This window comes from Gavialis gangeticus, unplaced genomic scaffold, assembly GCF_001723915.1.
Source record: "Gavialis gangeticus isolate Ggan-Ray unplaced genomic scaffold, GavGan_comp1, whole genome shotgun sequence".
Lineage (NCBI taxonomy): Eukaryota > Metazoa > Chordata > Crocodylia > Gavialidae > Gavialis > Gavialis gangeticus.
This window is the reverse complement of record NW_017729032.1, coordinates 3,022,343-3,033,470: the sequence shown is the minus strand read 5'-3', so window position 1 is coordinate 3,033,470 and position 11,128 is coordinate 3,022,343. Positions and strand designations below refer to the sequence as shown.

Here is an 11,128-nt window from a genome sequence, read left to right as displayed (position 1 = left end):
TTAGCATACTACCCAGAATTCTTTTGGAGCTCATATTTCTGAGCAATGACACCATCTGACATCAGGGAATCAAATGTAAGTATGCGTCACCCATTTTTAATAACTGAACAGATAGTATGAAAGGCCCAAAGTAAACGCACAATCTGCACATAAAAAAAGCCACAAAAAAAAAAAAGCCAATTCCTGGTCTAAACTGGAGGTGGGAAGGGGGGAGCTGCCATGGGGGCTTGACCTCAAGAAGATCTTGCTGAGAAAAAATGCTTTCGAGTAGGCAGTCATAGCAACTCGCAAATTTATCTCTGCGTATTCACCGATTTCAACAGGCTTATACACCAACAATAAATTTGGTAATTGTTCGTAAAAACACTCTTATCCAATGCCCAGAACTAAAATTTGAGTGCTATCACATTACTCTGAATACCCGAGTTGATCTTTAGTGCTACAATACTAGGTAAGGGTGAGAAATGGCACACAAGAAAAAGGAGAATATAACTCCCATAATCCCTGGTCAGTTCTAAAAGCAAGTTCTGCTAGTTCTGGAGTGAGGTCATTTTCCTCTAACCAAAACCTTTACACAGGATAGGATGGGTGATGGTGTTAGCCTGTTTAACTGTGTCTGGGAGTTCCTCCCAATCACTGGGTGGCAAACATCTGCACAACACTCATATCCGATCTCCAATAGATGGCTTGTTCTAATAAATGATCACTGTTTGGTTTTATTTAAATTTCTTCATTTCACTGAAAGTTCTGGAACTGGACAGAACCAGTTCTTTTGTAGATGTGGAAGATGTCAGTTTGTTCAAGATTTAGTCTCTTGTGAAAGTTACACTTCCGGAAGGAAGGAATCCTTATCTCCTTCCTTTACCATCGTGGAATATTGCCTACCACCATCTATTTTTCTTTCCCAAACTTCAGAGTTTTCTATAAATGACAGTACCTTCTTTTTACAACCAAGCTAAGAACCTTAACCAAAAAAAAAAGTATTATAGCAAAACAGCGTCTAATATATTTACAGTTGCACCAATCGCTACTATTATCATGTAATGCATGGTCTTCCCTTAAATGTCTCCTTTCAGGCCCTGTGCTCTGTTTCACTGGATCTCATTTTTGGTTCAGCTGGACATGTTGATTGCTCCCTTTACGTTGCTGACCAAGCCGGTTGTCATGTCTGCAAAGGTCTGCTCTGTGGTCACTCAAAAACAGGCTATGGGGCCTTCTACTTAGCCACACATCTGTAGCTTGGCCTAGGCCCCTTGAAAATGGCCATGCCTGGCAACAATCAAGAGCCCACACCTGATTTCCTGAGGCCTATTACGGCAGAATTAGAATAGTTACAAACAAGGAAAAGAGAAATAAGAAAGATTACCTTTGACCAAAAGTTGTTACCATCTGATGGCTGTTCAGTGGCCTATGTGATCCAGTTCTCAGTGAACTAGTGTCCATATCACAAAACCCAACACCACATATGGTACTAATTGGCAACCTTGTTGGCAGTCTCACCAGAGAGGCCAAGAATTGAATGAGCATGGAGACTGAATCCCCTCTCATCCCTAGAAGTGGTCCCTTCAGGTCAGGGTTGATGCACATTGGTGGGGCAGTGTGGAGGAAGCCTGCACTCCTGCTGCCTGTGCTGTACCTGTTCTGTGGATAAAAAGAGGGCTTCAGTCTCCAGAGCTGTCAATCCAGGTCCTTTCACACAAAGGTGCACTAAATTCACATAAGATTTCTGTTTTAAGAGGGATAACCTTATCCCAAGTACATTCCTTAAAACACAGCTAGACATTTTTGTAGAGAGAAAAAAGTTAAATAGCACATCTTATTCGCTAACAGAAACAGAACGAAGTAACATTTGACAGCTTCCCCCACATACCTTCTGTGTTGTCGTGTTTGTCGTTTGTGTTGAGGGCTTAGTGAAGGTTATTTTCACAGGAGACATGTGCGGCGGCAAGGAGTTGGCAATGCTCTGCATGATATTACTCATTTTGGGGCTGCCACTTACAGGCACTGTGATAGTTTTAGTGACAGGAGTGACAGCCTTTGGGACTTCTTTCAGAAGAACGGGGGAGGAACTAGAAGAATTAGTTCGCCGTCTTTTACGTGGCTTTTCATCATCATCCGAGCAGCTGACACCTGCAATAACAACATTTTCTATTTATATAGTGCTCTTCATCTGTGGGTCTTCTCTCCGCTTTCTAAAAACAGCAAGACTTATCGCCTACAAATCCCTTTTCAAAATGGGAAAAAAGCTAAATAATATCTATAAAGGCACAAGTCCATGGAAAACCTAGGTCCTGACCCCTTACTGCAGACCACATTTCTTCTATAATACTGTGTTTTGCTTTCAAGACCAAAGACTAATGGTCACTTGCATGTTAATTCTGGCCAATTTTAAAAATAAGTAAATAAATGTGGGGGTTTTGCCCTGCTATGTAAAAATGTCAGAAGTTACACAACTGAGATTGGTCATGGGTGGGAGAGGTGGGAAGATACCTTCAAGAATATTCCCCTTCATATTTAGCTTTTGGTCTGTATACCACTCTCTGGAAATCACAACACCTGGCTAAAATTTCTATTCTTCCTTGGATTCAAAGAATTTCCTTTGCACCCACAACCACCCACTCGACACACAAAGTCAATCCACTATAACTAACTCAGCTAAACCACTGATAATGTTTTCTGTAATGAGGACTGTGGACCTGAAAAGCAGAACTACTTTCATAAACCACCAGACTATGTCCAGAATTCCCTTAATGTAAATAGCCAAAAGGTTCAAAGAGTAACACGGTCTGTACACATGGTTGTACGTATAAATATACCTCATAGAGCCAAATGGACAAACAAATTAGCCATAAAGTTGAGGAACTGAAAAACAGAGTGGATGAAATCCATCTTTGTACAGGGTGACAGAAGATATTTATTCTCAGGCCCTCACCTTGCAAAGAAACGTTAAATGTGCTCTCAGAAAAAAATCTCATGCAGCAAAATGCAATCTTTCAGGGAACCCAGGACAAACTTCATTGTTTGTGAGACTCTAATGAAAAAAGACAATAAATTGCAGACTGTAGGATGAGCTATATGGCTTGTTAAATAAATTCCAGGAGATGGGATTTGCTCTTATTATGTATCCAGCCCATTTGCAGATAAGTTTCTGGGCAATGCAAGAATCTGATAAGTGTACTCAAGAAACTGAGCTAGGAATGGAAGCAAAGACTGCTAGTGAACTAAAGTCTTTTTTTTTTAAAGTTCCTGATTGGGAAACAAACTTAAATACATTCTCTCTTGAAACTGTATATTTGTCATAGTGGTCTATTAGTTTTGGATGCAGTAGTATCAGGGATTAAGTAAGGGTCTAGGAGTTAGAAAATCTGCATTTTAATCCTAGTTCTGATCAATTTACTTCATGACCTTGAGCAAGTCTCTCTCTCTGCGTTTTCATATCCATAAATTGAGATAAGGCTTACATGACTTTGTAAGGGTCTTTGAGATGTACAGTAAATAAGCTCTGTCTTATAAGCTTTATTAGAGTGCATCGTGTGTACATGCTAAACAAACTCATAGTCGTGGGATTACTAATCAACAAATTAAAATAAGGAGATATTTCTGAGCACTTTGAGGATACAGGATTCCCCACAGCGCAGAATTTATACGTAGCTTGGGTGATACAGTACATCCTGATATTTTGGTGATAAAGTGCAAAGTGAACAACTGGTCACAGTCCTATGGTCAACTGTATATTGTCTCTTCCCATAAGAGAAAAACAAATTTATTCCAAAGGGACACACTATTAATATGGGTACTTTACATGACACAGTTTTATCATTTCATGTGTGGGTTCTGTAAGAACCCTATTATTGTGGTTTTCATTTTATAGTTGTTTGCACATAAGTGGAGTTTTTCATATAAAATAAGAGTTGCAGCTGGGTATCACAAATGAAAATGTGGATGTTATCAAGCTTTATGAGGCAGGAAGCAGAGACGTGGAGAGGTGAATGGTCCAAAGAGACCATGACTTGGGAAGATCACTCAATAAGTCAAGGGCAGAGTCAGGATTGTAACTCCGTTGCTTTGAATCTTCATCCCTTGCTCTGACCCAAATACAAACATTGCCATTGTTAATATTAGTATTATTTGAAAGTGAACCACTGTTATGCTTCAAGAATAAATGTTTATACAATTCCTACGCAAGTAAAAATGAAGTATATCAAACTGAAGCAAAAAAAGAAAGAGGAGGAGAACTGAATGGCTCAGGGCATGAAAATGAGAGCTTTACATCCCTTGCTTACTCATTTGAATCCAGACCAATTTTGCGGTCATAATCATGCAATCAACTCTATTCTAAAAATAAAGTCAAGTTAAAAAAAAAAAAAAAGGAAAAGGTTGAGAACATTGTTTTTTGGGATCTCACTTCCAAATCACTCTAAATTCTTCTACATAGGGAAAATGGGATTTAAATCACATGAATTAACCATCAAAATTTAAAAGAGTACCTTGAGACCTTAATTTTAAAACTGTATTTCATTTGCACCTTGCATTTGCACTTTAGTGATTTTCCTAAACAGATGTTCATTCTTTTGGTTGGAATAATCAATAAAAAAAGGATAATCTACAAACCAAATATTCCACTTTACATAAAATGTGATACTTTTTCCTAGCAAAGAGCATAGTGCAGGGATTGGCAACATATGGCTTGAGCTGAATCCAGTTTGCACAGCCACTGGACCTGGCCCATAGAGCCAGAGGGCCTCACCCACATTGGGGCTGGGCAGGGAGAAGCTGCACTGATTCAGCAGCTAGTGGGAAGAATGAAGTGATGGCAAGGAACAGTTGCTACTACATCAAAATGCATCCTTGCTTGAGACACAAGCCAGGTTGTTCTGGCCCACAGCCCTGAGGAGTTGCCCACCACTGGCATATAGTTTCTGTATATTTTATTAGCAACCTTACACAATTTAAAATTCCTTTTAGAAAATGAGGCATTAATTGTCTATCGTTTGCCTACACGTTTTGTGTCTAGATGCATTTGAATGGAAGTTGAGATTCAATTAAAAATGACAAAAAAGCCTTTTAGTTGTTATCAGTTAGCAAGAAGTACTTTAAATGTACCAGATAACTAAATTTAACAAAACAAAGTTGCATTAAAACTTGACGTAAAAGGTAAAATTAACTATAGCCAATGGAACTGACCAATTGAAAAATCTGGTCCAAAACAGAAAAAACGTCTAAGTGTTTAAAGATGAAAAAGGGTACATACAATTTTCATATGTACCTCAGAAGGGTAAACACCTAACTCCCAGTGAAACCAGATTAATTACAGAACCCCCAGGTGTGATTAATCGTATAGTCTGTTTAAAAGCTCTGCCACTTACAGGCAGCAGGAAAATTTCTATATTCTTTTAAATCTACATTCCCAGTGGTCCAGATCCTTAGCTGGTTTGAAACCAATTGAAATAGGCTAAAGCTATGACCTAATAGTTTTAACAAATCACTCGTTTATCTATAGCAACCAAACTCTTGTCAGAACATAATATTTTGCAAAACTTCTGCTCATTTCAGGAAAAAAAGGGTTTCTTCCTTCCCATTCCATCAAGTGATAAATGACTGCCTGTTATGCATGCTCATTATATGGGCAAAAAGGGGAGGAACAGAAATGTTCCTCTGAAGCATGAAGAGTGCACATATCATAGGCAAAAAGAGAGAGAGAGAGATGGACCAGGCACAACAGTTTTGGGCTTTATTCTCCAAAATATTCTGCTTTTCTTTTATCCCTGCCTCAAAACACTATGGAGCATTTTACAGGGAAAACATTATCTTTAAGAAATCTCTGAGAAAGGAAAGCAGTACTCCCTTTTCACAGATGAATAAACTAACAAAGATGTTAAGCGATTTGCCCAAGGTCACACAGTAAATTTCAGGCAGAGCTGGGTATGGAACCCAGATAGCCAAATTCACAGTCCTGTGCTTTAGCCACAAGACCATCCCTTCCTTTCTTTTTTTTGTTAATCAAAGTTACTAATATCACTTACTTTTGACGTAAACAGTACTTCCACTTGGCAAGACGACTACATTGGAGGCTGGACTGGCAGGTCTGGGGGACTTCACTGTTGCTACACTGCCACTTGGAACAGGGGTAGATGTTGGGGTTGAAGTGGTACTTGTGTAGGAATAGCAAACCACCACTAAAGAGGAGAAAAGACACCTTCCACATAACTGATGTGCAGAATTCCATTATCCTAACACTACTTAACCTAAATTGTCAAAGTAAATGCCAAGGGATTATCAGGTCACTAACCACATCTTTGCCTCCTATAACTGTGGAGCCCTCTCCACTTGACCTGAGCATGATCATGGAGTTAGCTATTTTCAAACCAGATCTGAAAGCCTTTTCATTTCATAAAACCTTTGTAACCCTGAGTTTAGCTCCTCTTCTCTACCAGCTGTATATTTTAAATTATAACCTGGTATCTTAATTAGTTTTTACCTTACTGTAAAAGGACCTAGGATATTTATGTGGATCAGTGATATAAATGAGTTATTGCACAGGTTTAATTGTATATTAGCCCCAGAATGAATCTGAAACATCCTTTAAACTTAAAACAGAACAGCATCTTTGCCAAATAGTTTTCTTGGTAAACCGTTGCAGCAGTAAGATTTACAAAGATTGGTAAAGAGCTAGTGTCAACTTTCCCACATCTGCCAAGGAAAAAAACCCTTAATTTGACAAGTGTTATGTTATCTCTAATTGCATGAATGTGTTGCAACTTTATTCTGTTCTATAAAACTTTGCAGCCAAGATGAAGTTTAAAATGATGGCAATTAGGAAGTAAGGAGAAAGCAGGAGTCATCTTTTGACCTGTTAACTGAATACTGTTGATCTGGAGTGACATAATGAGAATGAAAACCTCACAGCATATTTGTTGAGTCACTTTTTTTTTTTTTTTTACTATAATTCTAACTTAAAGGGACCCTGTAAGAACTTAGATTTTTCTTTTAATTTCACCATTTAACATGTACAGTATTTTACAAACACAAAACAGACCACTGGTTAAACTTTTTTCCACTTTATCCTACTTAATTTAACTATTTGATTTCCTTGACTTTCGTGGTCAGTTTCATATTCCAATTCCTAATATTCTAGCATAACATTAGATTTCAGGAAGGTCAGAGGTGACTTGAAATTTCATAAAAATATTTTTGTTAACACTGTGCAAAGACAGAGGGTCAGCTATATTATTTATGCATTTGAATATTACCTCCATCTTATATCTAAGCTACCAGACAGTGTCCCTTTAAAATGTGAAGTTGTTATTCTCGTAACCCCACAGGTAGCAGCAAAATACTGGCATTCCCTCACCTTCTTTGTTTCCTGTTTCTGCAGGAACTGGAAGCGATGCATTGTGCTGAACAGCTGCATTGGCAACAGCATTAGCTGTTACAGTAAAGGCTGTCTGTGGAACAAGCCGTGGCATCAATGGCACCAGCCGACGACCTTCTATTGACCATTCTGAAGAGCTATTTGGTCCAGACATACTAAACAGAAATACATATTTTGTAAATGTTCTGTTGCCACAAAAAAATCCAGCATATTTACTGATGATGAAACATACCTTTCCAGAGAGAGGTTCCTAAATAATGGGATTAATTTTAATGACAGATTAGAATATACTCAGTAAATTATAACTTTACAAGGAAATAGTCATATAAATTTGTATATGTTATACTCTGAGCAAAATAAAAATCACCAAAGCATCCTTCAAGCTAACTGTGTTATAAAAATAATCATTTCCAAAGCACATCGTGATCTACTTAATTAAAAATATTCTCAGCCTAATTGCAACGGTCCTAAATGCGATAGCAACATGTTAAACAACTCAGACCTCATCTCTTTGCAGAAGTCAGCCACCTGGTTGTAGTACTAATTGACTTCATTGTTTAAAGGCATAACAGAAGGCTTCAGCAACATCATCCTCTCCTCTGTTGAGCAGAGATTTTCATCTTATATGATGGTTTTACATTGCTGATTGACTAAACTTCAACTTCCAATTTTAATTATTATTTTAAAGAATATTACTACAGGCTGAAGAACTCCTTCTAATTCTGGCTAACGGTATGGAGGAACTCACATAAAAAGTTGCCATCAATCAGTCCATATAATGTAAAGAACTAGTTTTCCAGTTGAATCCATATGCATTTCAGCAGCTTCCACGAAATTTCTTCCAACACATGCAGATTTGTATTAGCTGAGATGAAAATGTACTGTTGCTACATCCACCATATCTAATGACCATATGGAACTGTTCTAATTATTTGAAGAATTCATCCTGAGCAGTTAAAAGATCTCTCTGTCATATTATTGTTTAGAAAAAGTAAAGGACTGGAAAAAAAAAAGGAAGTGACCTGTCATAAGGTTGCATCTCCTTTGGATTTTCTAGTCTGCCTTATCACTTTATTTTTAATAGGCCCTTCAGACAGAAACAGCGCACATATTCTACAAAATGTTAGAAACAATTAGTGCTCAACTCAATTTATGGAAATAATCCTGAATACTTTTAATAAATAAACTACTACTTTTCACTACATACACTCTTTTTAAAAAGAAATCAAAAACACTATGCCATTTATTTTGCTAGGAAATACCATATTTTGCTTGAGGCTGTACCCAAGTTAGGAGTCCCACCTAAATGCATTATTTCTGGTATTAACATGTAAAAATTAAGAGAAATATGAAGCACTTCTATAATCTAACTGAACCGAAAAGTGTTTCCCCTTAAAAAAGGGTCCAATTGTGAAGAACTCTCTTCAGGTAGGATTAAGAATGCAAAACATTTAACTAAGGCAAGTGAGTGCTAGTTTTTCTCCCTTTAGTCATGTGAGGTTTGAGAAAGACAATCAGAGGAGAGTGAGACCAGATTAGCAGCTACACAGAGGACCAGGCACGGATGCCTGCAGGTTTCACTCTGAACAGTCATCTCTCTGCACTGATATTCTGTTATGCTTCAACTTTTCTCACCCACCTTTGCCTCTGTCCAGCTAATCCTCTCCTAACACAATCCCACCAAAAGAATTTAAACAAAATTAAACCCAAAAGTCACATGAAATCTGCAGCCATGACACCGTTCACTCTTCTTGTATTTTACATACCTTTCCTCTATGCTTTGTCTTTTTAGCCTATTTGATTGTAATGTCTTCAGGGCAGAGATTCTCCTATTTTATATTTATACAAGGTCTATGAGAACAGGGTACTTGTTCTCAGTTAGCTCCAAGCGCTACTACAATAAATTAGTAATTAAATCCGGAATTTAACATCCCCTTATTTTTTTCTGTACTAGACAAATAGTAGAGATTATAGTTACAGTTAATGTCCCCAAAAGTCTGCTCCCTAAAGCAACAGTAAACTAACTGCTAGGGATCTTCAAGGTTAAGGGATAATGGGATGCCCAAGGGAGAGACTATTTTAACGATACCTTATGGGGCCTATGTACCATATGAATTATAGCTTACTTATGTGCAATCGTTGTTAGCCGTTCATCATTTACTGCTCTCCGAACTTCAGCACGATGGCGTTCTGTTGAAATGCTGTCAAAAAAAAGAAAATACCTGGTATATTTTGGATGAGAGAGACAAATACATGTATCTGATATATTTAGCTAAAGCATTTTTTTAAACAAATTGCTACACTCTGAAGGAGGAAAGGAAAAAGTATTTTTATTTAAGAGACTGTCAATTCCCTCTCCAGTGACACTGAAAACTTAATGTTTTACTACTTACTTAGAAGGTAAAGAAAATAGTTCTCGGACTTTGAGAACATGAAGGATTTCAGAGATACCAATTTACATGCTCGCAACTACCTTACTAAGAGCTAACAAATTAACAAACAGGCATAGGCCAAAAAAAAAAAGCATGTAAAGTAGGACCTTTCAATCAATGTAATTGTGGCTGAAGGTCTTGAAATTCTATTTCTATATATCACTTGAGAAATCTCAAGACTTTATATAGCTTCCCTGTTTAACTGGGATGTTTCTACCTCACAGAATATCAGAAAAATTGTCAGCTGCATTCCAGGTAGAGAATCATCATTATGACAGGCTGTGTTACTGACTGAACAGATGGATTACTGATTCCAAATTAAATACCTAAAGGGTGGAGATTAGAAAAATTACCTTTTACTTGTAAGATGAATAAGTGAGACAAGCAAGCAATGTAAAAAAATAAATTTCCCACCATGTCCAGAATCCCTTTTGCTCCTAATGTGAATTTAGGGTCAGAAAAGTTGCCAATGACAGAAAGTATAATTCTTTTGAAATAAAACAGGCCATAATTCATTATGCACCCAATACATGTGCTGCAAGAATGAAGAGGTTTACCTAAGTACTTTGGAAAGTTCTCCAAGGAGCTCTTTCTTTTCCTTAGTAAGGTCCCCCTGAGCACGCAAAGCACTAATAACTCCTGCATATGCCTCCAGTTCTAAGGGAAAACAGAATTATCATTTACTCTTACATATCAACTACAAAAAGCAAAAAATTTAAAATATCACAGGGCTTTTTCAATATATAGACTCTATTACTATTTCCACAGTCATAAAAAGGAATCTACTTATAATTCAGTACATTTTCTAAAATTCATGGATTAGAATTATTTCGATCAAGTCCTCTTCAATGCACCTATGTTCAAGTGGTATGCACAGTATAGACTTGTTGCCAGTACACATACACACCACATTTACTCAAACTGAAGGCATGGGTTTTTCCCCGGTTCAACACAGGAGGGACCTGTCATCTTGGATTTGAGTACAAAGCAGCATGGAGGTCAGGTGGCTTCTGTTGCTCCAACTGGCCCTGATCTGGGGTTGGGGTCAGAGTTGGAGCTGCAGCCACTGTTCCCCCCACCTCTGCCCTCCCCAGACACCTCCCCCCTACCCCTGGCATATCCACCATCACTTACTATCAGTCATAGCTCCAGCCCTTTCCAGCACGGAAAAAAAATCACATGGTAACTCTGACTCTGGCCCACCCAGGGACAGAGCTGCTGCCACTGCTGCTAGGCTGGGTTGGGGCTGGAGCTACTATGTGCTCCATAGGGGTGGGGTCATCCTCAATTCATAGTCATTTTGGATTCAGGCAAATACAGCATC

The 11,128-nt window shown here is 38.0% G+C and overlaps 1 protein-coding gene across 5 annotated transcripts in view; it reads right to left on the bottom strand.

Annotated features, from left to right (window-relative positions):
* Positions 1-11,128, bottom strand: part of EMSY (EMSY, BRCA2 interacting transcriptional repressor) — a 70,851-nt gene that overhangs the window by 49,605 nt on the left and 10,118 nt on the right. For 4 of the 5 annotated variants that reach the window (XM_019524946.1, XM_019524947.1, XM_019524948.1 and 1 more), the window contains exons 3-7: positions 10,362-10,461; positions 9,499-9,573; positions 7,352-7,527; positions 6,024-6,176; positions 1,871-2,130 (exon numbers count right to left, since the gene is read on the bottom strand). In XM_019524946.1, coding sequence (XP_019380491.1) covers positions 1,871-2,130; positions 6,024-6,176; positions 7,352-7,527; positions 9,499-9,573; positions 10,362-10,461 — 764 coding nt within the window. The remainder of the gene's footprint in view (positions 1-1,870; positions 2,131-6,023; positions 6,177-7,351; positions 7,528-9,498; positions 9,574-10,361; positions 10,462-11,128) is intronic. The other variant, XM_019524949.1, reaches the window with a different exon arrangement.